The following is a 25755-nucleotide window of genomic DNA, read 5'->3' as shown; positions in this document are numbered from 1 at the left end:
GATGGACCTGAGACTGCATGGAGTGCTTATAAATTACATAAACATAACAGATTGCTTCTATAATTCTGGGTAAAACAAGTCTTATATGGAGAGGAGGAGAAGGAGGAGAGAAGAGCTCAGGGCATTATTGTAACGGGTATAGGATGGACCCAATAGCAGCACAAATGACACTGGTATAAACTTTGCAGTCTTTATTTCACACGATGTCAAGGCAATATTAGCACGGTTCTAATGAGTATGGCTCCACCGGATCTTCCACTCCCACAGCGGACAAAGACCAGGGAACAGGCAGGCAGAACTCAGAGTCAGGGACAGAAGGCTGGTGGGTTTACCGGGGCAGAGACGAGGAGCGACGGTCGAAGACAAGCTGATCAGGAACCAGGAAGGCAGTCCAGTGATGAAAGCAAGATGACTGAGCATAGTAACATAGACAATCTGACAAGGAGGGAGTGGGCCGAGGCAGCTTATATACTGGGTTGATTGCAGATGAGGAGCAGGTGGGAGCGCCAGGTGAAGGTGGTTGAACTAATGAGGGGTGTTGCAGAGCAGAGAGTGAGACTGAATGATTGGATGATTCCCACAGCAACAGGTGGGGGGGGGGGGGGGGGGGGGGGGGCAGACTCTGACAATTATGGGTAGAAATGTACGATCAACAATAATTATCATGATAATAATCATTTGTTATGTTCTTGTACATTCTGGGTTAAACTATCTGATTGTGTGGATGAAGTGAATCTGAACAGGGAGAGTCATTTAACAGATGTGTGAACAATCTGAAGCTTTACATAATCAATAATAATAATAATCTCAGGATCTCATTCAAAGCTTCTGGAGAAAATGTGAAACTAAAATGAAAGTCCAGAGTTCATGTTCAGAGCAGACAAACGTTTGTCAGTCAGTCTCAGCTTTGTCACAGAGGAAAGAGCAGAGTTTTCTATCACTTGTTGCTTTAAACAAACAAGTTCATTTAGTTCATTTAGTTGATCCCTACAGTCTTTAAAAGTAGAATGGGAGGCAGAGCCTTCAGCTATCAGGCTCCTCTTCTATGGAACCATCTACCGGATTCAGTCCGGGGTGCAGACACCCTCTCTATGTTTAAGAGTAGGCTTAAAACTTTCCTTTTTGATAAAGCTTATAGTTAGGGCCGACCAGGCTCGCCTTGGATCAGCCCTTAGTTATGCTGCTATAGGCCTAGACTGCTGGGGGACTTCCCATGATGCACTGGGCTCCTCTCTCCTCCTCCTCCTCTCCATCTGTATGCATTCATGTAACATCAATGCATGTCACTAACTTTGCTTCTTCTCCGGAGTTTTTTGTGCTTTCTGATCTCACAGGAACCCCTGGGTTCTGGACCGAGCCTTTGTGGTCCTTCACAGTCCTGATGGCATCCTTCCCTGTCTACTGATGCTTGTGCTTGTTGTTGTTGTTGTGATTGTTGCTCTCCTGTCCCCCCTCCCCCTTTCCCTCTCTCTTTCTCTCTCTCAACCCAACCGGTCAAAGCAGATGGCCGCCCACCAAGAGCCGGGGTCTGCTTGAGGTTTCTACCCGTTAAAGGGGAGTTTTTCCTTACCGCTGTCACCAAGTGCTGCTCATGGGGGAATTGTTGGGTCTCTGTAAATTAAAGAGTACGGTCTTGACCTGCTCTATGTGAAAAGTGCCTTGAGATGACTTCTGTTGTGATATGGCGCTATATAAATAAAAATTGATTGATTGATTGATTGATAAAGTCTTTGTTATACAGGCCTAAAAAACTGTAAAATAGTAAGAATTCATGTCATCAAGTTTGGGTGTGAATATATTATTGTGTGTGTGTGATGGGGGGGGGGGGGGTCCTGGTGGTCCTGGTCCTGATGAGGCAGTGAGTCGGGTGTGATGGGTCCATCACTATCCTGCCGGCCTGCTTCCTTATATGTTTATACATTATAAATATCTCAGATTGTTGATAATTATTCCCAGAGAAATAAAACCTATTATTAAATATGTTCTTGCAGAAATAACTCAGCACTGAGTTAACTTGGGTCGATCCATGTCTCTGATCGGTTGTTCCGTCATGTGATCAATCATGTGACCACTTGAGTAAAAGTGACTTTTACACGTTGCTTTAAGTACTTTTAGTTTGTACCTGAGAGTTTTCTTACGTGTCGTTCAGAGAAGTTTGATGAAACTTAAGATTAAAACTTGTTGTGACTGATTTGATTTGAATCTTTAAATCCACAAACCGCTGCTGTGCTGAAGAGTTTCTTTCATTTATATTAATCAGCAGCAAAGAAAAGCATCTAAACCAGCAGTGATTCACTTCCTGACAGCCGTTACTACTTTATAAATACACACGATTCATATATACACACTAATGTTCATACCTCAGTTTTATATTTGTTAATCATCTCATTTCCTTTTCAAACTATTCCACAATCATCTTCACAGCAGGAAAACACAAAGTTCATTCTCAACTTTATTGTCGGATACAAAACTTCCACAGTGTCAGAAAAGGATGAAGGGTGAACTCACTAACATGTGATCTGTGTCAGCTGCAGGGGGAGAGCCTCCACCCTGAGCTTTCAGTCTTCTGAATTGCTCTTCGTCTGACTCATCACCTGGGACCAAGCTGCCGAAGGGAAACCCTGCGAGGAGCTGAAAGCTCCAGACAGAACAGCTCCCAGGATCCTCTGAGCACACAAACCCCTCCACCACGATAAGGTGGCAATTCCAGGAGGGGGATGAAGGGTTTTTTTTTTGTCTTTTTTTTTTTTTTATGTAACAGCAGGCAGGTCTGAATTATTCTCCAAATGTCCTCTAGATTTCTTGAAGATCATGAGAACAAGAAGAACAATAATCAGACCAGCTACTGGCAGAATGATTATAAAACGTCCACGCATGTCTTTTCCATCGTCTGTGTTTCCAGCCGTGTGACCTGCAGAGCAGAAACAGGTGTAAGATATCAGCTGTCAGGTGCAGTCCAGACCAGAAGTACCAGGACGTTTCATTCCTATATTGATGTAAACATACTCAAAAAAATTAAGGCTGAGTTTACAAACTCACCTGAGTCTTCGACCTTCAGGACGATGGTGTTCATGGTCTCAGGTGTGGCTCTCTTTCTGTGTCCTTTGCTGTTCACTGAAAGAAGACACTCGTATGTTCCGGTGTCGCTGATGGTGACGTTCTTCAGAATCACAGATGCATTTCCGTTCTTCATCTCTGGATCCATCAGCTGCACTCGACGATGGAAAGACGGATGCTGGAAGGACTGAACTGAGCGCTTGTCACGGTAGAAGAAGACGTAACCGCCAGACTTTAGGTCAGGTCTGCTCCACTGTAACAGTCTGATGGTACCGTCTGGACCCTGACACTGAAGCGCAGCGTTCTGTCCAGGACGCACTTTGACGTCTTGATGGTCTGAACAGAAACAGACAAACCAATGGTCAGCATAGTGTTTATTGTCCTCTTTATATATAAAATATTCCCTACCTTAAAACAATCCCTGTGAGAAAGCCCCTTGAATATAGACACCGGTAAACTGATGCTGCCCTCTGCTGGTCACAGAGAGCTGAGTCAGAGTAGTTACCACATGCTAATTAGTGCTATGGAGGAGCTAACTTTGGCCAGGAACATGTGCTCCTGCTGGTTTTGCTGTGTGTGAATGCCAGAAAGTGAGTAATGGACGACAGTTCCTGTTTACCTCGTATCTAAATGCTATATGTATCACTGGACAGACTCCAAACTGTAAAATATTGAAGTTTCTAGTTTTCTCCACTAGTGAGTTACTGACAGCTCTGTTCATCCAGGCTAACTGAGCTAGGATATTGTTAACAGGTATGCTAGACATTATGTTATTAATCCATTTATCAGTCTGTCATTTACTGAAGCAAACTTGAGTTCACCTGTATAGCAGTAGTACATGGGCAAGCTCTATTAATGGCCTCATGATAATATGATGGCTCGATGGTGGTTTATACCCACACTGAGTAACTTGTTGAATACTGACTTACTGGTTACTGGTTACACCCGCATGTATTAATTCCTGCACCTGGTCACATGTAAATTTAACAGTGATACAGCAAGATTGGAACTTGGTTGACCAATAAACTGTGTACCTGTTCCTGTGATTCTCTGACCAGATCCATACACCAGTAATCTTCTCCTACTCAAACCAGTAACCTGATTAAAGGATCCTTCATCCTTATTTATAATCCCACCTCTTCAGATTCCTCCAGGTTCAGAGTTATATTAGAGCTAATACACCTTCCTTCCCCGACTCTCCTCATCAATCACCTTTGGAAGCTGTTTCCCTTCCAGCCTTCAAAAAGGGGGTTTAGCATTTTAGCATGCTAAAATTCTACAAATGATAATGCTAGCATGAATTTTAGCAGGTAATATGTTTACCATGTTGACAGTCAAGGTTTAGCATTTTAGCATGCTAACATTCTACCAATGATAATGCTAGCATGAACTTTAGCAGGTATAATGTTTACCATGTTAACAGTTATGGTTAAGCATTTTAGCATGCTAACATTCTACCAATGATAATGCTAGCATGAACTTTAGCAGGTATAATGTTTACCATGTTAACAGTTATGGTTTAGCATTTTAGCATGCTAAAATTGATACTGCTAGCATGTTTACCATGTTAACAGATAAGGTTTAGCATTTTAGCATGCTAACATTGATAATGCTAGCATGTTTACCATGTTAACAGTTAAGGTTTAGCATTTTAGCATGCTAACATAAGCTAATGACATGGATGTCTTATAAGAAATGAATTCGGACTCAAACATGGCGCCCACTCCTTCTTCCTATTAAAGACATGACCCGGATGTTGCTAACACTTCCTGATTGTTGGGTCCGTAGAGCATGCTGGCTCTCCGCTCACTAGAATAAAATGATTTGATCATGTGACTCTTCTAGACTCTTCTAGTTGTAGTTACACAGTTTGGCCACTGTGTGCTCCTGGGGGGGGGTTGGGTTATTAGCAGTAAGCACAAAGTCCAGCTGAGGATGATGATGTCATCGGTTTTGCAGGTATTTGGTCATAAACCAAAGTAAACTTTGACCAGATGATGGCTCAGATAAAAAGTCAGAGGATCAAAGTGATTATAATTCATTCTGAGGGGAACATGAACGTGTGAAACTAATTTTACAGCCGTCCATCCCATAGTTGTTGAGATATTTCAGTCTGGATCAAAATGGTGGCAGACAGACTGACATGCAGCTAGCATGACAAAGCAAATGAGGTGAACAGGTAAAAGTGTAACACACACACACACACACACACACACAAACACACACTCACAGCTTACCTTCCGAGGCCGACGTCAGGACTGAAATGATCAGACTGGTGAGGACCGCCCTGGATAATACAGATGTTGAAGTATCCATGACGGCTGAGCTGCTAATGGTCGAGCTGCTCGTCCTCACTGAAGCTGCTGCTTCCTGGTTTCCTGCTTTTATCACCTCTGTCCTGAGGGCGTGTCTGCCATGTGTCATGTGATTTCTGTGAAACACACCTGTTGAAGTGCTGTCAGACATTCAACCACCGAATGAAGAAAGTCAGTAGACAGACAGTAAAACGCTGTTGGTGGTCTAGTCAGTGAACGCCACAGTAAAGCTGTTAACAGAAGAACACATGTTCACATTCAGTGATAAAAACTGCAAATGGACCAGTCCTTATGTTCAATGTCTTCCCTCCTCTGGACTTGTGGATAAACTGTTGTGCTGCTACACTGAGACTGAGGATTGATAAGGTTTGTCAGACTCTGTTACCTCATTTACACCTGACATTAACATGTTCACGCAGGTGTAAACGCACTCAGGACGCAACTGTGATCAGACGTCAGTAGCTGTAAATGTTCTGCACAGCGTCATCACACTCATAAAAGAAAAAGAACGTCCCCTTTGCAAAGAAAGGTCCTCTAGCTCCGCCTCTTCCTGCCGGCTAAATAAAGCCCCGTAGAAACCACAAGTAGCAGCAGCTCAGTGTGGTTAGTCTGATGTGTAGTATCAGTGTGTAGCAGACGGGACTTTAAGATCCTACCAGTGAACTCTGTACATGTCTTTAATGTCTTTACACTCCCCCAAGCTGAAGGCAACCTCACACCAACTCTAAATAAATATAAAAACCTGCAAACAGAAATTACAGTCAAGTAATAATAATAATAATAATAATAATAATAATAACAGGAGCAATTACTCAGAGGTGACCTCAGGTTTCCCATAAAAGGACAGGAAAGGGCCAAGTACTCTATAGAGCTTATTCTATAGGTTACAGGTGTCTAATCCAGTGGGAGTGAGAAGGAGGGACAACGTCTATGTGTCGTAGGAAGGAAGTTTAGTTCAGGCTCGATGGGACATTGTAAGATTTAAGAGAGTTTGGAAAACTAATTTCCAAAACTCAGCTAAGCAAGAACATACCAGAACATATGAAGACGTGAGGCAGATAGGATCTACCTCGGGTTCATTCTAGCTCATTTTGTTTCGGAAATAAGAATACGATGTACTACTTTGAACCTGAGAACCAGGTCATCTGAAAGATTCAAATCTAGGTCGTGTTTCCAAGCAGGTCTAATAGTCAATAAGAGGAGCAGCTTTAGTTTGAAATGGAAGAATACGGAGTTGATATTGATCCTTTCAGGGTAGGAGTCAAAGACAGAGATGAGTCTATGGGGTCGTTCAGGGGTTTTCAGGGTAAAAGACTTGCAAAAAAATGTCTGACTCGTAAGTATTTAAATAAACGGGTCCTGGAGACCAAATGTATCCGTTAGTTGTGAGAAAGATGCCAAACAATTATTAATTAAGAGGTTTTCAAAACATTTCAGGCCCTTATTATGTCAAAGAGTGGATGAAACAAACAAACGTTTACCTGCAACTGCACCCAAACCCAGACGCCACCGTATGACTCCGTTCCCAGTAACTCCCACTGGCTGCCAGCAGCAAACCAGAAGGTCAGAAGCAGCAGCTGTGTGGTGTGTTCAGGTGATAACATGAGACTCTTCATCAGTGGTAGTTTTTAAAGAATCACATTGTTTTCATTTGCTTGCAATTTTACCTTAATAACAGCACAGAAAACATCACAAATTGTATCACAATTTTTGAGACCCCCAATAATCACTACTGGAGTGATTGATTAATACGGTGCACAGATGAAACAGCTGCTAGAGGTTGGTCTGCTCTTCTCTTCATTAATAAACACTGTAGTGAGATTTGCTTTTTTACTCATTTTGCCACAACGAAACCCAGAAACTCTTCATGCACCGAGTGAGTCCAGTATCTTATAATACAGACTTATAGCAACACTAATATCACCTGCTGCAGTCTGTGACATTTACCACGTAAATATCTATTTCATGTTATTTCCAGTAAGTCTGCGGCTTCCTCAGAATCTTAACTTCAGTGGAAAACTGAAGGCTGTTTCAGGAAACTGTGGTCAGCGGTCGTTTATCACTGTCTCTGTTTCTGAGCTCAAACTCTGCTCACAGACTGGATACCTGATGTCTGCATCCACTTGCATTCATATCATTCAATTTTTATTTCATGGCAAAAGATAGTGATCATTTTCTTGGTAACTGCATTATTGATTTGATCGGTGTTGTTTACAGGGTGAAGTGTTTTCTCCTCGTTCTCTACGCAAGAAACACAGAAACTCTCCTGATAATGTGACAATCCTGCAGGTTTATACTTCTGACAAATCACATTTTTTCTGTCATTTTGGTGGACAGCTCCAAATACTAAACTACCCATGACCCTCAGCTGCTGTTGCTATGGAGAAGAAGCCGGTCGAATTCAAAACACTTCATTGTTGAATTAAAACATAATGTGTCGCCGTGGTGAATTCACTCCAAAGTGAACTGAATTAACTCTGCAGGTTGTAAAGCTGTTTGCAGCGGTTTGTTGCTGAAATGCATCCTGGGAGTCGTAGTTGATCTGAGATGAGAGGAGTTTTGCCTTCATTCAGGGGAAACTGAGAACATGCTGTTGCTCAGAGTGAGGCGGCGGACTGCAGTGGTCTGTTCCTGTGTTCTTATGTTGTTGTGTTGTTGTGTTGTTGTGTTGTAGGTATGTGCCGGTGTTTTCACACCACGATTATCGTATCGTATTTTAGCATGCTAACATTCTACCAATGATAATGCTAGCATGACCTTTAGCAGGTATAATGTTTACCATGTTAACAGTTATGGTTTAGCAGTTTAGCATGCTAACATTGATAATGCTAGCATGTTTACCATGCTAACAGTTAAGGTTTAGCATTTTAGCATGCTAACATTGATACTGCTAGCATGTTTACTATGTTAACAGATAAGGTTTAGCATTTTAGCATGCTAACATTGATAATGCTAGCATGTTTACCATGCTAACAGTTAAGGTTTAGCATTTTAGCATGCTAACATAAGCTAATGACATGGATGTCTTATAAGAAATGAATTCGGACTCAAACATGGCGCCCACTCCTTCTTCCTATTAAAGACATGACCCGGATGTTGCTAACACTTCCTGATTTCCTGACTTCCTGATTGTGTAACACACACATTCACAGCTTACCTTCAGAGGCCGACGTCAGGCCTGAAATGATCAGACTGGTGAGGACCGTTCATGTTTAAAGGCAGACATTTCTAAACATGCCTTCTCCACATCATCATGTAAATGAGCTTCATTGTGTTATATAGAAAGTCTGGAGCTGACAGTCTGGTGATGATGATGATGAAGGCTGCTGTGTGTCCTCTGACAGCGACGATGATCATAGAAACAGCTCATCTCTAATGCTAATACCGTGCTATCATACATGCTAACACACCCATAATGCTACAGACACACGCAGGATATTTAATATGTCGACATACAGAACAGACAGTTGGACTGCCTGTGTGAGTGATGGATGACGCTTCACTCATCTCACATTTTGATGTTTTATCTTTTATTTCCTCCCTCAGCTGAGATCTTTAACGAAGCTCCTGAGATCATTTCAGCTCACCTGCTGCGGAAGGAAACCATATCACCTACAAACAGGAAGAAGAAGAAGAAGAAGAAGAAGGAGAAGAAGAAGAAGAAGGAGTGTCAAGTGTTTGGTCTCATACAACTGGTTGGCAGAATGGAGCAAACATCTCTTCAGTGGCTGATCTGTAAGTACAGTTTAATATTAATAATCAGCTATTTCACCCACAACCTTCATTCTATGTTTTAAAACTGTTTGTCTCTTTTAAAAATCCACACACACATTGTTTGTATGTTACTATTGTTATTATAATTACTTTGTTATTGTTATTATTATTATAATTGTATTTTTATTGTTATTATTATTATTATTGTATTTTTATTGTTATTATTATAATTGTAGTTTTATTGTTATTATTATAATTGTATTTTTATTGTTGTTATTATTATAATTGTAGTTTTATTGTTGTTATTATTATAATTGTATTTTTATTGTTGTTATTATTATAATTGTATTTTTATTGTTGTTATTATTATAATTGTAGTTTTATTGTTGTTATTATTATAATTGTATTTTTATTGTTGTTATTATTATAATTGTAGTTTTATTGTTGTTATTATTATAATTGTATTTTTATTGTTATTATTATTATTGTATTGTTATTGTTATTATTATTATAATTGTATTTTTATTGTTATTATTATTATTGTATTTTTCGTTCTAGTGATTTTCAGACTCAGAACATAAACAGTACAGATGGATTTAATAGTTAAACATTGAAATAAGTCTTGTATATTTAATCACTAGTATAATGCAGATTCTTTTATGCTTTAACAGATTAAATGTTAACTTAACGACTCATCGATTATTGTCTATCATATCAATCATTCTTCATCTATAAACTGACTGCTGTGTAGGTGGTAGTGGCAGTATCCTGTTTACCACATTCACACAGGATTAAGGCTGAAACTTATTGTTAGTGTCAGTTGCGGTCAAGTTGTTTTCTCTGCTAAAGTGTGAAACCTCAATTTCCCTTCAGGTGTGACGACGGTGCTCTGCTGCAGACACGCTGAAGGTCAGTTACATGTTGTAGAACACGTATCAGTCAACATACACAGCAGCAGAAAGAACAGATTGCACACATTTGTATTTCCTGTTTACTGTCATAATTACAGGTAATTATATAGTTTGTTGTCTTTGATAACTGGTGTTTTACACATCAGTGTCCAGCAGGTAGCAGCAGAGAGCTGCCGCACACTCAAATAAACACAATGACAAAAACTGTTCCAGCAGTTATGAAAAGACCAAAAACTAAATAATTGTCCTTTTAAAATATGTTTTTTTAATTGAATCATGACACAGTGAATCCATACATAAAAAGGAAAATATTACAATGTATTTCACTTTCCCATTTTAAATCTTGTATAGAAACGGAGATGTCTCATGAACATATGACAGATTTTATGAAATGAGAACATAAATGTAAACATGACATTATCAGTAAAGGACAGGAAGGATTTCTACTCGATAATTAATTCATCCTTTCAGTCGTTGAAACAAAAATACTAAACATTTATTTATTTTTATATATTTTACAAGGCTCATAATAAGCTCATAATACTCCATCAAATAGTGATTTTTCCCTCTAAACTTCTCACATGCTTTCATTTCAATAAATGTTCAAATGATCCAATATTTCAGCAAAAATCAAAGATTAGAGAAAAAGTCCAAAAACTGAAAACAGATTTGTGTATCAGAACTTTGTTTTTTCTTCTTTCCTCTCCCATTAATCATCTCACCACCCCTCAGATTTATCTGCTGACCCTTTGGAGGGGCCCGACCCCTAGGTTGGGAACCACTGGACTAAACTAGCTAACTGTATATAAAGTAGTGTAAACTAGCTCCACCTCCAGCAGCTACAACAGTAACATGTTGCTCTAACACTGATGCTTCACTATTAATAATCTAATGATGTCATATATAATAATATATCAGTCAGAGGGACCAAACCACTACTTTTACTGCAATACTTTAACTACATCAAGCTCATAATACTTATGTACTTTTACTGCAATACTTTTAACTACATCAAGCTCATAATACTTATGTACTTTTACTGCAATACTTTAACTACATCAAGCTCATAATACTTATGTACTTTTACTGCAATACTTTAACTACATCGAGCTCATAATACTTATGTACTTTTACTGCAATACTTTAACTACATCGAGCTCATAATACTTATGTACTTTTACTGCAATACTTTAACTACATCAAGCTCATAATACTTATGTACTTTTACTGCAATACTTTAACTACATCAAGCTCATAATACTTATGTACTTTTACTGCAATACTTTAACTACATCGAGCTCATAATACTTATGTACTTTTACTGCAATACTTTAACTACATCGAGCTCATAATACTTATGTACTTTTACTGCAATACTTTAACTACATCAAGCTCATAATACTTATGTTTTAGCTGGTCTGACTGTGAGTCCCAGCAGCTCTCAGATGTTTGAAGGAGATTATGTCTCTCTGAGCTGTGAGGAGGACGACAGCTCTGCTGGATGGAGGCTGTGGAGGAACACAACCACAGAAACCAGAGCTGAATGTGGCAACTGGGGAGAACGAGCTGGTTCCTCCTGCAAGATCAGCTACATCCACCCTCTGGACAGCGGAGTTTACTGGTGTGAGTCCAGAGAGGGAGCAACCAGTAACAGCATCAACAGCACTGTCACTGGTAAGATCAGACTGTGGAGTTAGTATTGATGAAGCTGAGTGTAAATGATGAAATGCTGTAGTTTGTCTCTGTGTTCAGATGGATCACTGATCCTGCAGAGTCCTGTCCACCCTGTGATGGAGGGAGATGATGTCACTCTGCACTGTAAAACAAAGACCTCCAACCTCCCAGCTGATTTCTATAAAGATGGCTCCTTCATCAGGACTGAGCCTGCAGGTCACATGACCATCCGCAATGTTTCCAAGTCTGATGAAGGCCTCTACAAGTGTAACATCAGCAGTCATGGAGAGTCTCCTTCCAGCTGGATCACTGTCACAGGTGAGGAAGTTACCTTTGATTTAATCCACGTTCATTCTTCTGACTGTCATGTAAACTTTGTATTGATCTTCCTGGTTATACATTTTTTCAGAAAGATAGAAAAACTGGTTGTAATCTATGTAAGAAACTCAATGGAGTTTACAGAAATGGAGTTTGATGTACAATTTGAATATCTGTCTTATGTCTGTTTATCACCATGAATGATCAACACCTGATCTAGTCTGAATACGGCCTGACACATGCAAGAGCCACATGATTAACGGCCAAACAGCCAGCGCGGGAATTTAAAATGAGATTTAAACACTCTGTATACTGTGAAGTACAGAGAGATTTATCTAGTGGTGATAGGCTTAATCAACATTGTGTGAACTCGTAGCGGACGTTCATTTATGTGTAAAAGTTCTGCACTGCAGGTTTAAAATGGTGATGACAAAGTTTGACTTTGTGAAGTAAACAGCATGACATAAGATCATCTCCCTACGTTGACCTGGCCAGGTGTGATTCTCTCTGTAGGTAAAACTGCAACCATAACGCCCCCTGTCTCACCAGCCCCACCCCCTGTCTCCACAACTCCACCCATCGCCTGTGAAGCCCCGCCCCCTATGTCGGCAGCCCTACCCCTTGCGTTCATACTTGTCTGCCACCTAGTGCTGTTCTGTCTGTGCGTCATCTCCACTCTCATCATGGTGTCTTTATATCGACGCAGGTTTACAGGTAACACTCTGAATCATTCACTCACCTTACAGACTATCAATCAATCAATCGATCAATCAATCATGTGTTGCACAAAATCTCTATCAGGTATATGGACTTGATCACATGTTAGTTGCAATCGATCTTTGTCTCTGTCAATCGTGTTTTGGAAAATGTTTCTAAATTTGATCACTAACTCCTCATACAACAGGAAACAACCACCCCGTCTCCATGGCAACGCCCACACCCACCAAGGCTGAGCAGGGACAGGCTGATGATGCCATCACCTCTGTCATGATGGAGCATCACTTCTGAACTGAACCAACGTGTTGTCGTTCTGAAGTTAAGCTAAAATGTAAAAAAAAAACATCAGAGGAGCCGAAACGCGTCACTGCGGAACTCCACATGTTCTAGTTTGACTTCAGCAGCAGCAACAGTCTCACTTTACACTCTAATCTGATCGTGTGAGCAGCTGTGTGCGAGCAGTTATCAGGATTAACAGAGTCAGGTTTAATGAAGCCTATTAACTCAGAGAAAGACTGACTGGGTTGAACTTGATTCATGACACAGACAAACGTAACATACGTTTGTTTGGTTCAGATGTTTTAGAAGAATCTCAGCCGGATAAATAAAAATATGGATGTTTTGTGTGTGTTTGGTTACCATGTGGTCTGTGGCCGTCTACAAGAGGGAAACAGACTAAATGGATCAATCAAGACCACAAATTATTAAATCAAGAGCATGAATTATTAAATGGATGCTATCAGAGTTTAGGCTAACGTTAGTAGCTCTGTCCAGGCTCTTATTTGAATGTGGTTTAACTAATCCAAGTTAACAATCTGTTATGAGGCTAAAACGATCCTGTTAATTCTCATCCAGCTAACATAGTTAATGGATTATTAATGTTTAAGGTGTTAAATGTGTAATTAATGTACATATAGTGTGTGTAGCATAAATGTGGACATCCTCAGGTCAGAGTGGGAACTTGTTATTAGTACTCAGCAGCTAAGCTAACGTCTGCTGTGTGTTCAGAGACTGTGTTGGTTCATTGAAGCTTTAATAGTCTCACTTATTGTTAATTCATGTTTAAAGTTTACAGATAAATTGTTAGAAACTTTGAACACATTTACACAAACTGTAACAACAAACGTCTGTTTATTTTTGCAGAATGAACATTAAAACTATTAAAATCATAATTCACACTTTCTGCGCTTGTTGGTTTAGGAATCCAGTTTATTCAGCTGTTGGACAGACATGGAAATACTTCAGATTCAAGCAGATAAACAACACTCACATGTTGGTGATGGAACAACAAACAGAGAAATCAATTATTCATCTGATCGATCGACAGATAAATTCATCAGCAACTATTTTTATAATCAAATAATTGTTTTAGTAACTCAAAAATTCAGTTTCAAGCTTCTCAGATGTGATTCGAAGCTCTTCTGTGACAGAACGAGTTGATTGGACAAAACAAAACATATTTTCTGACGTTTTATAGATAAAACGATAAATCAACTGAGAAAATGATCAGCCGTGTTGTTCTGTTGGTTGGATGTCGTCTCCTGGGAATGTGTCTTGACAAAACAATATATCGATTTGTTGAAAAAATAACTGAAAATTAAAATAGTCATTAGTTACAACCCTGATGAAGGAACAAAAATAAGTACACCGAACGCTAAATGTGAAGGAATCATTTATCTAAAATTTGTTTTTATCACTCACCTCCAGGAAATTGTGATTTTGCGATCTCTGCAATATTTGCAAGAGCTGCAATTTTGCTAAATTACTGCAACTTTTCCACATTAAATGTCCAAATCAACAGATGGTTTTTATAACTTTGAGTCCATTAGCACTGAAATAGAGTTGTTCCTGTGATATGCAGGATGCTTTTTATTCAAGGATGGTAGGAGTTTGAAAATTAATCTAATTATTTTCCATCAGAGTTGCTGCAAAATCAAACATTTTTGGCCTCAATACTCCTGGAGGGACTGATGTACTTCAGGTTTCTCTTTATAGACTCTAACTGAGCTCTGATGCAGCCTGACTCCACATGACGTCAGACTGGTTTTCATCTCATATTGTCTTACTTGAGGGATTTCACTTGATATTTTGAGGCCTGAAGAGGTGGAAACATTCAGTTTCACCAGAAAAAAATAAGCAAAAATGAATCAAAGTGAAACCGGAAAGAAACAAACAGGAATGTGTATTTTTCATTTGTGTCTTTTCAGTCATCTCCAGACCCTTTTCAAGGTCTCCATCCGCAGCTTGAGAACCACTGAGTGACTTTTTTACTGAAGTATTCACACTGGTTTATTTCACATGTGTGTGTTTCCAGTTTTAAATAAAGTTTTTTCACTCTGAGGCAACTAATTAACCTGTTAATGGACTCAATTAACACTAATTAAGACTGTTAATCACGTCCTCATTCACCTGTCGGACTACATTCAGGTGTCCTGCTGTCTGTCCCTCTGACCCAACAACACGGAGCTCAGAGGTCAGAGGTCGGGTGGTTTAGCAGTGCAGAGGTCGTCATGGCGATGGAAAGCAGCTGTCACTCAAACATAGTGGGCGGCAGTTCAGTGAGAGAGACGGCGTGATGTCACAGTTGCCGTAGGAACACCGTGGTGATGTCACTGGTTACCGCAGAAACACCATGGTGAGAAGACCTGAGAGAGAGAAGGACTGTAAGACAGGTGTGTGTGTGTGTGTGTGTGTGTGTGTGTGTGTGTGTGTGTGTGTGTGTGTGTGTGTGTGTGTGTGTTACAGGTGTGAGTGTGCGTTACCCAGTGTGTAGGCGCAGACCAGCTTCTGATTGGTGGAGACGTGCAGGCAGCGTGGAACCACAGAGCTACTGTCGGTGTGGAGGGGGAGCATCAACACGGCGACACACAGCACCGCCACCGCCACACACACCACCCACTGAGACACACTGCGCACAGCTACAAACACACACACACACACACACACACACACACACACAGAATCATTAGTACAAACAATAAAACACTGAGCTGTCACAGTCTGTCCATAACAAACTACAACTCCCATAATGCACTGCTGTGAGTAACGTCCAATCAGAGAGCTCCAGACTCTGTTGCCGTGTGACTGACTGATTAAAGTTAGAAGTTCATCTTTGTAAAACTTGTTTTGTTCTGAAACTCTGGATGCAGTTGTCTCCATAGCAATAGCCACTGAGGCTCATGGGTAATGTAGTATTATACTCCTGCCCTCCTAGTAATCTGATTGGTTGATAGCTGTGGTATAATGAGCAGTTTTGTTTTTAATTATTTGGTAACTGTTGACCTGTAGGAAGTGGAAGCTGTGATCTCACCTGTGCAGGTGGGCAGCTGCAGGTGTGTGTGTGTCGGCACCAGCAGAGGAGACAGAGGAGTCAAAGCAGATAGCGCCCTCTGCTGGCCTCTCCTTTCCTCCGCTCCTTGTCTCCTCTTCATCTTCCTCTCCTCTTCATCCTCCCCTCCTCCTCCTCCTCCCCCCTCCTCTCCTCCTCTCAGCTCAGCCCAGATCTCCCGTCCTCCCACCTGGCCGCCTCCTCTCACCTCCAGGCGGAACCGATCTCTGCGGCCCCAGTTACGAGGGGAGACGTCCAGGTGACGCACCACCCTGAAGGGAAGTAATGATGTCACTGATGTGGACCAAAGAACTAGTTAAAGTTTTATCGTAGTCGGTTAAAGTTTTATCGTAGTCGGTTAAAGTTTTATCGTAGTCAGTTAATGTTTTATCGTAGTCAGTTAAAGTTTTATCATAGTCAGTTAAAGTTTTATCGTAGTCGGTTAAAGTTTTATCGTAGTCGGTTAAAGTTTTATCGTAGTCAGTTAATGTTTTATCGTAGTCGGTTTAAGTTTTATCGTAGTCAGTTAAAGTTTTATCATAGTCAGTTAAAGTTTTATCGTAGTCGGTTAAAGTTTTATCGTAGTCGGTTTAAGTTTTATCGTAGTCGGTTAAAGTTTTATCGTAGTCGGTTAAAGTTTTATCGTAGTCGGTTAATGTTTTATCGTAGTCCGTTTAAGTTTTATCGTAGTCGGTTAATGTTTTATCGTAGTCAGTTAATGTTTTATCGTAGTCAGTTAAAGTTTTATCGTAGTCAGTTAAAGTTTTATCGTAGTCAGTTAATGTTTTATCTTAGTCGGTTAATGTTTTATCGTAGTCAGTTAACATTTTGTCATAGTGGGTTAAAGTTCTACGATAAGTTAAAGTGATGCTAGAATAGCTGAGGTAGTACTGAAGTATTTCTTACAGGTCAACACAGGACTTTGCTCGGACGCTGCCCTCCGCCTCCACCACTCTGTAGAGAGATGGAGCTGTACACCACACTGCAGAGAGACAGACAGGCTGTTATACAATGCAGAGAGACAGACAGGCTGTCAGACAGTCAGTCAGACAGACAGTCAGACAGTCAGACAGTCAGACAGACAGACAGTCAGACAGACAGTCAGACAGTCAGACAGACAGACAGACAGTCAGACAGTCAGTCAGACAGACAGTCAGACAGTCAGACAGACAGACAGACAGACAGACAGTCAGACAGACAGACAGTCAGACAGTCAGACAGACAGTCAGACAGACAGGTCCTCACTCTTGAAGCTCATGTTGAAGCTGTACGGGTTGTAAAGGGTTAAAACTCTGCGATGTGAGTTTCTGTCTTCAGAGTGAAACAGCAGCTCGGAGGGAAACAGGAAGACGGGCAGCGGGGAGCCTCCACCTGTCTCACCCCCCGCCCGTCTCACCCCCCTGTTCCCCGCCTGCTCCGCCGCTGCCGCCCCGCCCTGACCCTGTCCGTCATGGTTGTCCCTCCTTCTCATTGGTCCGCCCTGCGTGGTGCCCCACCCGCCGCCATGATCCGAGCGCTGTCATTGGACACCTTGGCGGTGTGATGTCACAGCGTCGCCACCTGCTGCAGGAAGAAGAAAACAAACAAATCGATCGGGTTGTTTATTTATTCATGTAATATTTTTATTTTTATATGTTAAAGTTTCATTTCTTATATTATTTATTAATGAAATATATTTTATCAATACTGCTGAGTCAGCAGCAGGTTGTAGTTTTGTGTGTCGTGTTTACTAGTAAGTGTGTACATGAAGGTCACTGCTACATGAAGTACTGCGAAGGTACACACATGTGAGGCAGAAGTACGTCAGTTGAGTCACTAAACAAAGTTCTGCTGCATTAATTTAGATTCATTTTTCAGACACTTTCTTTAATCTTTGCATTTGTGTGAAATTTTTTAGAGAGTTTCACCAGCTCAGACACGAACTCTCTGATCCACTGTGACAAACAGAACCACTAGTTTCATCTTTAATCATCCGGTCTGATTTATAAGCTTCTCATTGTGATATTTTATGCTTCAGTAAAGTATTTGAGTAAATGTACTTCAGTAGTTACTTTCCTCCACTGCAGATTCACTGATTCAATATTTCAGATTCGTGTTTAAAGTCTGTGACTTTAAACTGTTAAAAATAATAAAATAAAACTTAAAAGCTTCAGGTTAAGTGTTACAGAATAATAAAATAACATAATTATCTTTCCTTTTATCTTTTATTCCGTGTAGTTTCAGTTTTTACTTTTTTTCTGCTGTGCTTCTGTTATACATGAGCTTTATATTTAACAGCATCAGTGAGTTGTATAATAAGTATAATGAGTTATTTATGAGATTTAATGTAATAAAACTGATAACTGGGCTACTTCAGCGGCACTGTGCTAATGCTAACCTGACGTTAGCTGTTAGCCAGGGGGTCGGTGCTCCGTCACACCGACCCCCGCGAAATTACCGTTAAAATAACGCAAACATGACGGAGCAGAAAACATCAGCAGCTGCTGGAAACGTTCAGAGTGTCTTTAACTGCTGTCAGACAGAGTTTATTCAGATAAAAGCTTCAGTTTGTGTCTCTACTCACCGCAGGCTGCTTTACTTCCGCAGCAAGCTGTTGCATCTGACAGCTCCCGCCCCTCCAGAGCACTCAACCAATGAGCGGAGAGGAAGGGTAAAGCGTGGCATTCTATTGGATTTCAGCCACGTCAATCACTTTAGTTTACTTGAGCCTGTGTTTACATCAGAGTGAAACATGAAACATCAGTTTATCACTAAATAACTGTTTAAATAAATCAAATATAGAATACAGTAAATACAGTTTTAATCATCAGCACTGATTCAGAAAAAAATATACGACCAAAACCCAGCAATCCGGTAACCTTACGGGAACGTTCTCTAAAGGTTCCCTGAAGGTTACTGGGAACATTCTTTAAATGTACAATGGTTCTAGGAACGTTTCCGGAACGTTCCTGTAACAAAAGGTTATTTTTTGAAACCTTTAGAGAACCTTCTGGGACTGTTGCCTGAAGGTTACCTGAACAGGAAACATTTTTTTAAAGATATGATGGTTATTGTTGTGAAACCTGTAATGAACGTTTAAGCGACGTTCCCTGAAGGTTATTTTTGTGAAACCTTTACAGAACCTTCCAGCAACGTTCCGCACAATCGCATTTCAACCAAAAGTGAACGTTTCCTTTCCGTTAAGACAACATTCCTGAAAAACCCTAGTGAAAATGAAAATTGTTTGCTGGGATGTTAAATGTTTCTGATTCATGACAATAAGAAGTTCAGTTTGAAACAAAAACATCAGATGATCAAATATCAGACTAAAATATTGAATATGAGACAGTCTCTAAAGAGAAATGAAAATCTAGATATAAAAATAACATTAAATAACGTTTATGTGCCCCTCCAGAACACGGAGTGTTAGATGTACGAGCTGCTGAGGAGACCCTGAAGGCAGCAAAACAACATTCGCTGTTCGTCGATCTTCGGCGCTCTTCGTCCTCGCCTCCTGATTGGTCCGCTGCGCTTCGTGTCTCCGGACGTCCCCGCTTACAGAGAGTCACCTTGCCCCGGCTGCTGCTGCTGAAGCGATCCGGTGTGAGGGAGCAGGCGGACCGTCCGGCTCAGAGACACACAGGCAGTGGGAATCCGACCGGAGGAAACATGGCGGAGGCGAAGCCCAAAACCTCCCCGAAGGCCATCAAGTTCCTGTTCGGAGGCTTGGCCGGGTAGGTGCCGCTGCTAGCTGCTAATGTGCTAATGTCAGAGATTCGGTTAGCTGCTAATGCTAGCAGACAAGTGTTGTGGTAAAATCTGTTCTCCTGTTGATTTAACCTCAACCAGTGATCCCAGTGACAGCTAACCAGAACCCAACGTTAACCCTGACTAAACCAGAACAACAGCTACACTAACGGGGACACTGTTTAAACCGGGACAAACTTCAACAGGACACTGGTGTTATGAAGAAAGCTGCACCCTGCAAACACTCAGTCTAGCTAGCTGTTCAGCTGACTGCTTATTGTACTTTCTCCTCCTGTTTTTAAGCAGTTTTAAAGATTAATACTTTAGGAACATTCAGGCAGACTGGCCGGGGTCAGGGGTTAGAGGTCAGGGTTCAGAGGTCAGCAGCTGTGTTATTATTCTGCCAGTAACAGAAGATGTAAGTGTTAGCTAACAGCGTGGTTCGTGTTAGCTGTCAGAAGTTAAATTACTATTCGTTGAGTTTGTCAGTGTGAATGAACCTGTGGACGGTGTGTCAGTGTTAGCACAGGAGAGTTAGCAGCGTTTCATTCATCTGTCTGCTACAGGGTTAGCTTAGCATCATGTAAAGCTAACAGGGCGGTGATGAGGCGCAGCTGAGTCCGCTCTGGAGGTCCTCTGCCCGGGCCGGACAGGTTAGCAGGTTAGCATGCTACCTGCTAGCAGAGAGGAAATCACAGCTGCCTCTCTGATTGTATAATGAGGGTAATTAACGAGTCTCAGAGACCCACATTATTAACTGATAACCAGCTGCTGCCAGATGTTATGTTGGAAGTAACCACGTGTTTCAGGAGAGAGACTCTGTTTGATGATATTTAGTTAAATAACACTCAGTGTGACGTCACACAGCCTGCTCATAAACCAGAGATTATTTTCATTATCAGTTCATCTCTTCTTCATGTTCTCCATTAATCAATCAGTTAGTAATCCATAATATGTGGATCAATGTTTCAGTCCAAGCTGAAGACTGAAGAGACTGAAGAAACCAGAAATATTCATATTTAACATTAAAAATGACTCAAAACAATTAATTACTTATAAATATGGACTAATCAATACATCAACTAATTTCAGCTCTGATGGTGAAATATTGATATGAAAACACAATCAGACTCAGTGATGTATTTTTGATGAATGGATCAATATTGATGTTTTTAACAATTGATTATTCTCCTCATTGATTAATCTGTGCTTTGATAAATGACTCTGATTGGCTCTTTACTCAGTAATGAGCGAAGTTGTCGTTAACACCAGTAAAGGCCAGTTTACACCAGTGCGACTAGATGAGACGGTGTGTCGTTTCCATAGCAACATCTCTCTACTTCCCTTCTGTCTGCCGTCTTCTCAGCTGTTTTGCAGCGTCTGAAAAAGCGTGATCCTCTCTTTCCTGCCGTTTCAACCAGCTGACAGTTGGTAACTGACGTGACCAGCTGACCGTGCTGCGAGCTGATTGGCTTGTTGAAACAGGTGACCGGCCCCACCGGGTGACGTGAGGAGGAGCAGGCCACGCCTCCGGCCGGCTCTTCAGTTGAGCCGAGACGGACGAGCTTCTCAAACGTCTCCTCTGAATGTAAACTCACCGTCTCTCACGTCAGACACGTCAGAGGAGACGTCGGCGGCGCCACGAGCTCCACCGTAGAACGTAGAACAGTTCTGATCACAGTTGTGAGCTGAACAGTCGTGTGTGTGTGTGTGTGTGTTCTGCATCCTGCTGCTCTACATGAAGCGTCTGTCTGACAGCAGCTGCCCTTTAAATGTCACGACCCCCCTTCAGCCGTGCACTAACTCTGAAGCATCTCAGGAGCGTGCACGAGAGGCCAGCTGCTGGTGTCACACTGACTGTGTCCTCGCTTGTCTGACACCGTGTAGTCAGCGTGTGTTCACCGGGGGCTGGAAACACCTGGAAACACCTGGAAACATCTGTAGATGTGGGTGTGGATGGTTTCTGTTGTCATGATGAAGAGCAGGGACACTGAGGATGAAGAGCAGGGACACTGAGGATGAAGAGCAGGGACACTGAGGATGAAGAGCAGGGACACTGAGGATGAAGAGCAGGGACTCTGAAGCGTTTATGTCGTCAGAGTTCAAACCTGCAGCTGCTGGAATGAAGTAAAGTTCAGAGCTTAAAGGGTTTTAAGTGATGCAGAGATTAACGTCAACGCTTCACAGTAGAGTGTTTGTGTTCAGACGTGACGTTAACGTTGTAAAACCACACGCGTGTGTTAACAAAGAACAGAACAGATGTCAAACATGTCGTTTCCAGCTTCTCTGATAGTTTTTTCACCTTTTCTGACGTTTCTCAGAATCACTGAATAAAGAATAAAGAATAAAATCTTTAATATGAATGTTGTCAGATATGAAGTCACAACCGTCTGTTGAGCTTCTGACTCTAATCAATAATCAATATTCAGTCATGAACAGCATCGTAAAAGTTAATGAATGTGATAAAAGTTCAACATTGTTATCAGTTACTGTTGTAGCAACCAGAGTGCATTCTGGGATACTGAGGACCAAATCATACAGCATACAAATATTATTTATTTCATTATTAATAAAAACAACTAATCAATTAATGGAGACAATGATCTGCAGATAAATATTGATCCAGATCGTTAAACATCCCTCTGCTGACCCGATGACTCCTCTCTCTGAAAGATCACATCTGATCTGAAAACTATCGTAAAACAGATAATAAACAGCTAAAGGTCACCACTGTTCACTATACACGCTCACTACACATGTTCACTACACATGTTCACTGTACACGCTCACTACACATGTTCACTATACATGTTCACTACACATGTTCACTGTACACGCTCACTACACATGTTCACTACACATGTTCACTACACATGTTCACTATACACGCTCACTACACATGTTCACTATACACGCTCACTACACATGTTCACTACACATGTTCACTACACATGTTCACTATACACGCTCACTACACATGTTCACTATACACGCTCACTACACATGTTCACTACACATGTTCACTGTACACGCTCACTACACATGTTCACTACACATGTTCACTATACACGTTCACTACACATGTTCACTGTACACGCTCACTACACATGTTCACTACACATGTTCACTGTACACGCTCACTACACATGTTCACTACACATGTTCACTGTACACGCTCACTACACATGTTCACTACACATGTTCACTATACATGCTCACTACACATGTTCACTATACATGTTCACTACACATGTTCACTATACATGCTCACTACACATGTTCACTATACATGCTCACTACACATGTTCACTGTACATGCTCACTACACATGTTCACTGTACATGCTCACTACACATGTTCACTATACATGCTCACTACACATGTTCACTATACATGTTCACTACACATGTTCACTATACATGCTCACTACACATGTTCACTGTACATGCTCACTACACATGTTCACTACACATGTTCACTACACATGTTCACTGTACACGCTCACTACACATGTTCACTACACATGTTCACTATACATGCTCACTACACATGTTCACTACACATGTTCACTACACATGTTCACTATACATGCTCACTACACATGTTCACTATACATGCTCACTACACATGTTCACTGTACATGCTCACTACACATGCTTACTACACATGTTCACTACACATGTTCACTGTACACGCTCACTACACATGTTCACTACACATGTTCACTATACATGCTCACTACACATGTTCACTACACATGTTCACTACACATGTTCACTATACATGCTCACTACACATGTTCACTGTACATGCTCACTACACATGTTCACTGTACACGCTCACTACACATGTTCACTACACTTGTGAACATGATGGACAGCAGGGTTCATTCACTTCATGTTTCCTTCAAAACGTCCCTGAAAAGTTCAAATTCAAGGAGGAAAATGGCTGACTGTGATTGGTCAGGATCTCTCTCTATGGCTGACTGTGATTGGTCAGGATCTCTCTCTATGGCTGACTGTGATTGGTCAGGATCTGTGTTAGTTTATTGATCAGTGCTGGTCTGAGGTTGAACAGTATTGGGTCTTATTGATCATTAAGTCTCAGGACCAGCTGACAGAAGGGGTTCACTTCCTGTTTGTAGTGTCTGAAACCTCAGTGATGTAACCAACTTCTTGTCTCTCTCTCCACCTGTCTGTCTCTCTCTGTCTCTCTCTCTACCTGTCTGTCTCTCAGGATGGGTGCGACGGTCTTCGTGCAGCCGTTGGACCTGGTGAAGAACCGGATGCAGCTGAGCGGTCAGGGTACGAAGGCTCGAGAGTATAAAACCAGCTTCCACGCTCTGGTGTCCATCTTGAAGAACGAGGGAGTGGGAGGCATCTACACCGGGTACCCGTCTCCTTGTTGTCATGTCCGCTCTGTTACTGTTACCATGGTGACGGGTCGGACGGCGGGTTGACTCTGTCGCCGTGTTTGTGTCTCAGTCTGTCCGCAGGTCTGTTGCGTCAGGCCACCTACACGACAACTCGGCTGGGAATCTACACCATCCTGTTCGAGAAGATGACCGGAGATGATGGACGGCCGCCGAACTTCTTCCTCAAGGTTGGAGCGCGACGCCGCAGGAAACACTTAGCGGCGTGTCCTCGCTGAGCGTTTAACATGTCTCACACACGCAGCTCAACTCACATTTAAAAAAAATAGGAGATAAAAGTTAGTTAGCTTAAAAATGCCGTAATGTCCTACAGCCCTTGAATGCTCCAGTGTGTGGACAGTAGTAAGCACTAAACTGATCACAGTGAAACTTAACACTGACGGTGTGTTAATACCGTGGCAGTAACGCCGCTGCTGCTCCTCCTGCAGGCTCTGATCGGGATGACGGCCGGCGCCACCGGAGCGTTTGTCGGGACGCCAGCTGAGGTCGCTCTGATCAGGATGACGGCTGACGGACGGTGAGAGAGACTCTGGTAGACAGCAGAGGACAGATACATCTATACCCTCCAAAACATTTAGACATTAAACATATTTCACTCAAACAGCAACAGCTTCACCCCGTTAGCTAAAGCTAGCAGTAAAACTACAGCAGCTAAAGCTAGCAGCAAAACTACAGCAGCTAAAGCTAGCAGCAAAACTACAGCAGCTAAAGCTAGCAGCTAAAATCACAGCAGCTAAAGCTAGCAGCAAAACTACAGCAGCTAAAGCTAGCAGCTAAAATCACAGCAGCTAAAGCTAGCAGCTAAAACTACAGCAGCTAAAGCTAGCAGCAAAACTACAGCAGCTAAAACTACAGCAGCTAAAGCTAGCAGCTAAACCACAGCAGCTAAAACCACAGCAGCTAAAGCTAGCAGCTAAAACTACAGCAGCTAAAGCTAGCAGCTAAAACTACAGCAGCTAAAGCTAGCAGCTAAAATCACAGCAGCTAAAGCTAGCAGCTAAAACTACAGCAGCTAAAGCTAGCAGCAAAACTACAGCAGCTAAACTACAGCAGCTAAAGCTAGCAGCTAAACTACAGCAGCTAAAGCTAGCAGCAAAACTACAGCAGCTAAAGCTAGCAGCAAAACTACAGCAGCTAAAGCTAGCAGCTAAAACCACAGCAGTTAAAGCTAGCAGCAAAACTACAGCAGCTAAAGCTAGCAGCTAAAACTACAGCAGCTAAAGCTAGCAGCTAAAACCACAGCAGCTAAAGCTAGCAGCTAAAGCTAGCAGCTAAACCACAGCAGCTAAAGCTAGCAGCTACGCTACTTTAGCTGCTGTAGTTTTACAGATTCTCAATAAAATTAAGTTGCTGATTAAAAATAGTTAAATAAAAACTATGAATCTGAATAACTGATGTTAGTTAATCAAATGAATCATGAACATTTAATAACATGTTGATCTGGTCACTGTCATATGGATAATTGATTATTAATTGATCACATGACATCATAACACCTGAGGTCACATGATAACATGTCAGCTGACTATCACAGTACAGACGGAAAACTGTTTTACTGAGTAT

General features: G+C 41.5%; 4 protein-coding genes across 8 annotated transcripts in view; 2 read left to right on the top strand and 2 right to left on the bottom strand.

Annotated features, from left to right (window-relative positions):
• Positions 1-2439: 2439 nt before the first annotated feature.
• LOC137175061 (uncharacterized) lies at positions 2440-6079 on the bottom strand. The gene is made up of 3 exons (XM_067580704.1): positions 5295-6079; positions 3040-3393; positions 2440-2911 (listed from the first exon to the last, which is right to left on the bottom strand). The coding sequence occupies exons 1-3, from the start codon at positions 5521-5523 to the stop codon at positions 2751-2753; spliced, it is 744 nt and encodes a 247-aa protein (XP_067436805.1). The 5' UTR covers positions 5524-6079; the 3' UTR covers positions 2440-2750.
• LOC137175057 (low affinity immunoglobulin gamma Fc region receptor III-A-like) lies at positions 3404-13840 on the top strand. Of its 4 annotated transcripts, XM_067580697.1 has the most exons (8): positions 7746-7995; positions 8455-8567; positions 8919-9107; positions 9960-9995; positions 11411-11671; positions 11750-11989; positions 12503-12703; positions 12894-13837. In XM_067580697.1, the coding sequence occupies exons 3-8, from the start codon at positions 9077-9079 to the stop codon at positions 12995-12997; spliced, it is 873 nt and encodes a 290-aa protein (XP_067436798.1). In that variant the 5' UTR covers positions 7746-7995; positions 8455-8567; positions 8919-9076; the 3' UTR covers positions 12998-13837. The 4 variants fall into 4 exon arrangements, with proteins under 4 accessions (XP_067436797.1, XP_067436796.1, XP_067436798.1 ...); XM_067580696.1 differs by lacking the exons at positions 7746-7995; positions 8455-8567 and adding an exon at positions 3404-3647 and having other exon boundaries at positions 12539-12703; positions 12894-13840; XM_067580695.1 differs by lacking the exons at positions 7746-7995; positions 8455-8567 and adding an exon at positions 3405-3647 and having other exon boundaries at positions 12894-13838.
• Positions 13819-18755, bottom strand: LOC137175060 (motile sperm domain-containing protein 1-like). 2 transcript variants are annotated; one of them, XM_067580702.1, is made up of 6 exons: positions 18598-18755; positions 17280-17597; positions 16941-17016; positions 16017-16306; positions 15469-15624; positions 13819-15351 (listed from the first exon to the last, which is right to left on the bottom strand). In XM_067580702.1, the coding sequence occupies exons 2-6, from the start codon at positions 17503-17505 to the stop codon at positions 15323-15325; spliced, it is 777 nt and encodes a 258-aa protein (XP_067436803.1). In that variant the 5' UTR covers positions 17506-17597; positions 18598-18755; the 3' UTR covers positions 13819-15322. The 2 variants fall into 2 exon arrangements, with proteins under 2 accessions (XP_067436803.1, XP_067436804.1); XM_067580703.1 differs by having other exon boundaries at positions 17280-17594; positions 18598-18738.
• Positions 18756-19534: 779 nt separating this feature from the next.
• Positions 19535-25755, top strand: part of slc25a11 (solute carrier family 25 member 11) — an 8711-nt gene continuing 2490 nt past the window's right edge. Inside the window, exons 1-4 of the mRNA XM_067580700.1 lie at positions 19535-19747; positions 23997-24149; positions 24245-24362; positions 24621-24709. Of these exons, the coding sequence (XP_067436801.1) occupies positions 19683-19747; positions 23997-24149; positions 24245-24362; positions 24621-24709 (425 nt within the window). The 5' untranslated portion in view covers positions 19535-19682. The remainder of the gene's footprint in view (positions 19748-23996; positions 24150-24244; positions 24363-24620; positions 24710-25755) is intronic.

Source organism: Thunnus thynnus, chromosome 22 (assembly GCF_963924715.1).
Source record: "Thunnus thynnus chromosome 22, fThuThy2.1, whole genome shotgun sequence".
In the NCBI taxonomy this organism is placed as follows: domain Eukaryota; kingdom Metazoa; phylum Chordata; class Actinopteri; order Scombriformes; family Scombridae; genus Thunnus; species Thunnus thynnus.
The sequence above is the reverse complement of the archived record's forward strand: the minus strand, read 5'-3'. Positions and strand labels throughout refer to the sequence as shown.

Bases quoted from the DNA above. Each gene is read 5' to 3' on its own strand.
- LOC137175057 (XM_067580695.1), top strand. The intron at 9,996-11,410 runs GTCAGTTACATG...CTTATGTTTTAG, and splicing joins CTGCTGCAGACACGCTGAAG to CTGGTCTGACTGTGAGTCCC. The intron at 11,990-12,502 runs GTGAGGAAGTTA...TTCTCTCTGTAG, and splicing joins CAGCTGGATCACTGTCACAG to GTAAAACTGCAACCATAACG.
- LOC137175061 (XM_067580704.1), bottom strand. From the start codon at position 5,523: ATGTCTGACAGCACTTCAACAGGTGTGTTTCACAGAAATCACATGACA. The intron at 3,394-5,294 runs GTAAGCTGTGAG...GTTTCTGTTCAG, and splicing joins CCTGACGTCGGCCTCGGAAG to ACCATCAAGACGTCAAAGTG. The intron at 2,912-3,039 runs GTGAGTTTGTAA...TCTGCTCTGCAG, and splicing joins CCTGAAGGTCGAAGACTCAG to GTCACACGGCTGGAAACACA.
- LOC137175060 (XM_067580702.1), bottom strand. From the start codon at position 17,505: ATGAGAAGGAGGGACAACCATGACGGACAGGGTCAGGGCGGGGCGGCA. The intron at 16,307-16,940 runs GTAAGAAATACT...ACTTCCCTTCAG, and splicing joins GCAAAGTCCTGTGTTGACCT to GGTGGTGCGTCACCTGGACG. The intron at 15,625-16,016 runs GTGAGATCACAG...GTGTGTTTGTAG, and splicing joins GCAGCTGCCCACCTGCACAG to CTGTGCGCAGTGTGTCTCAG.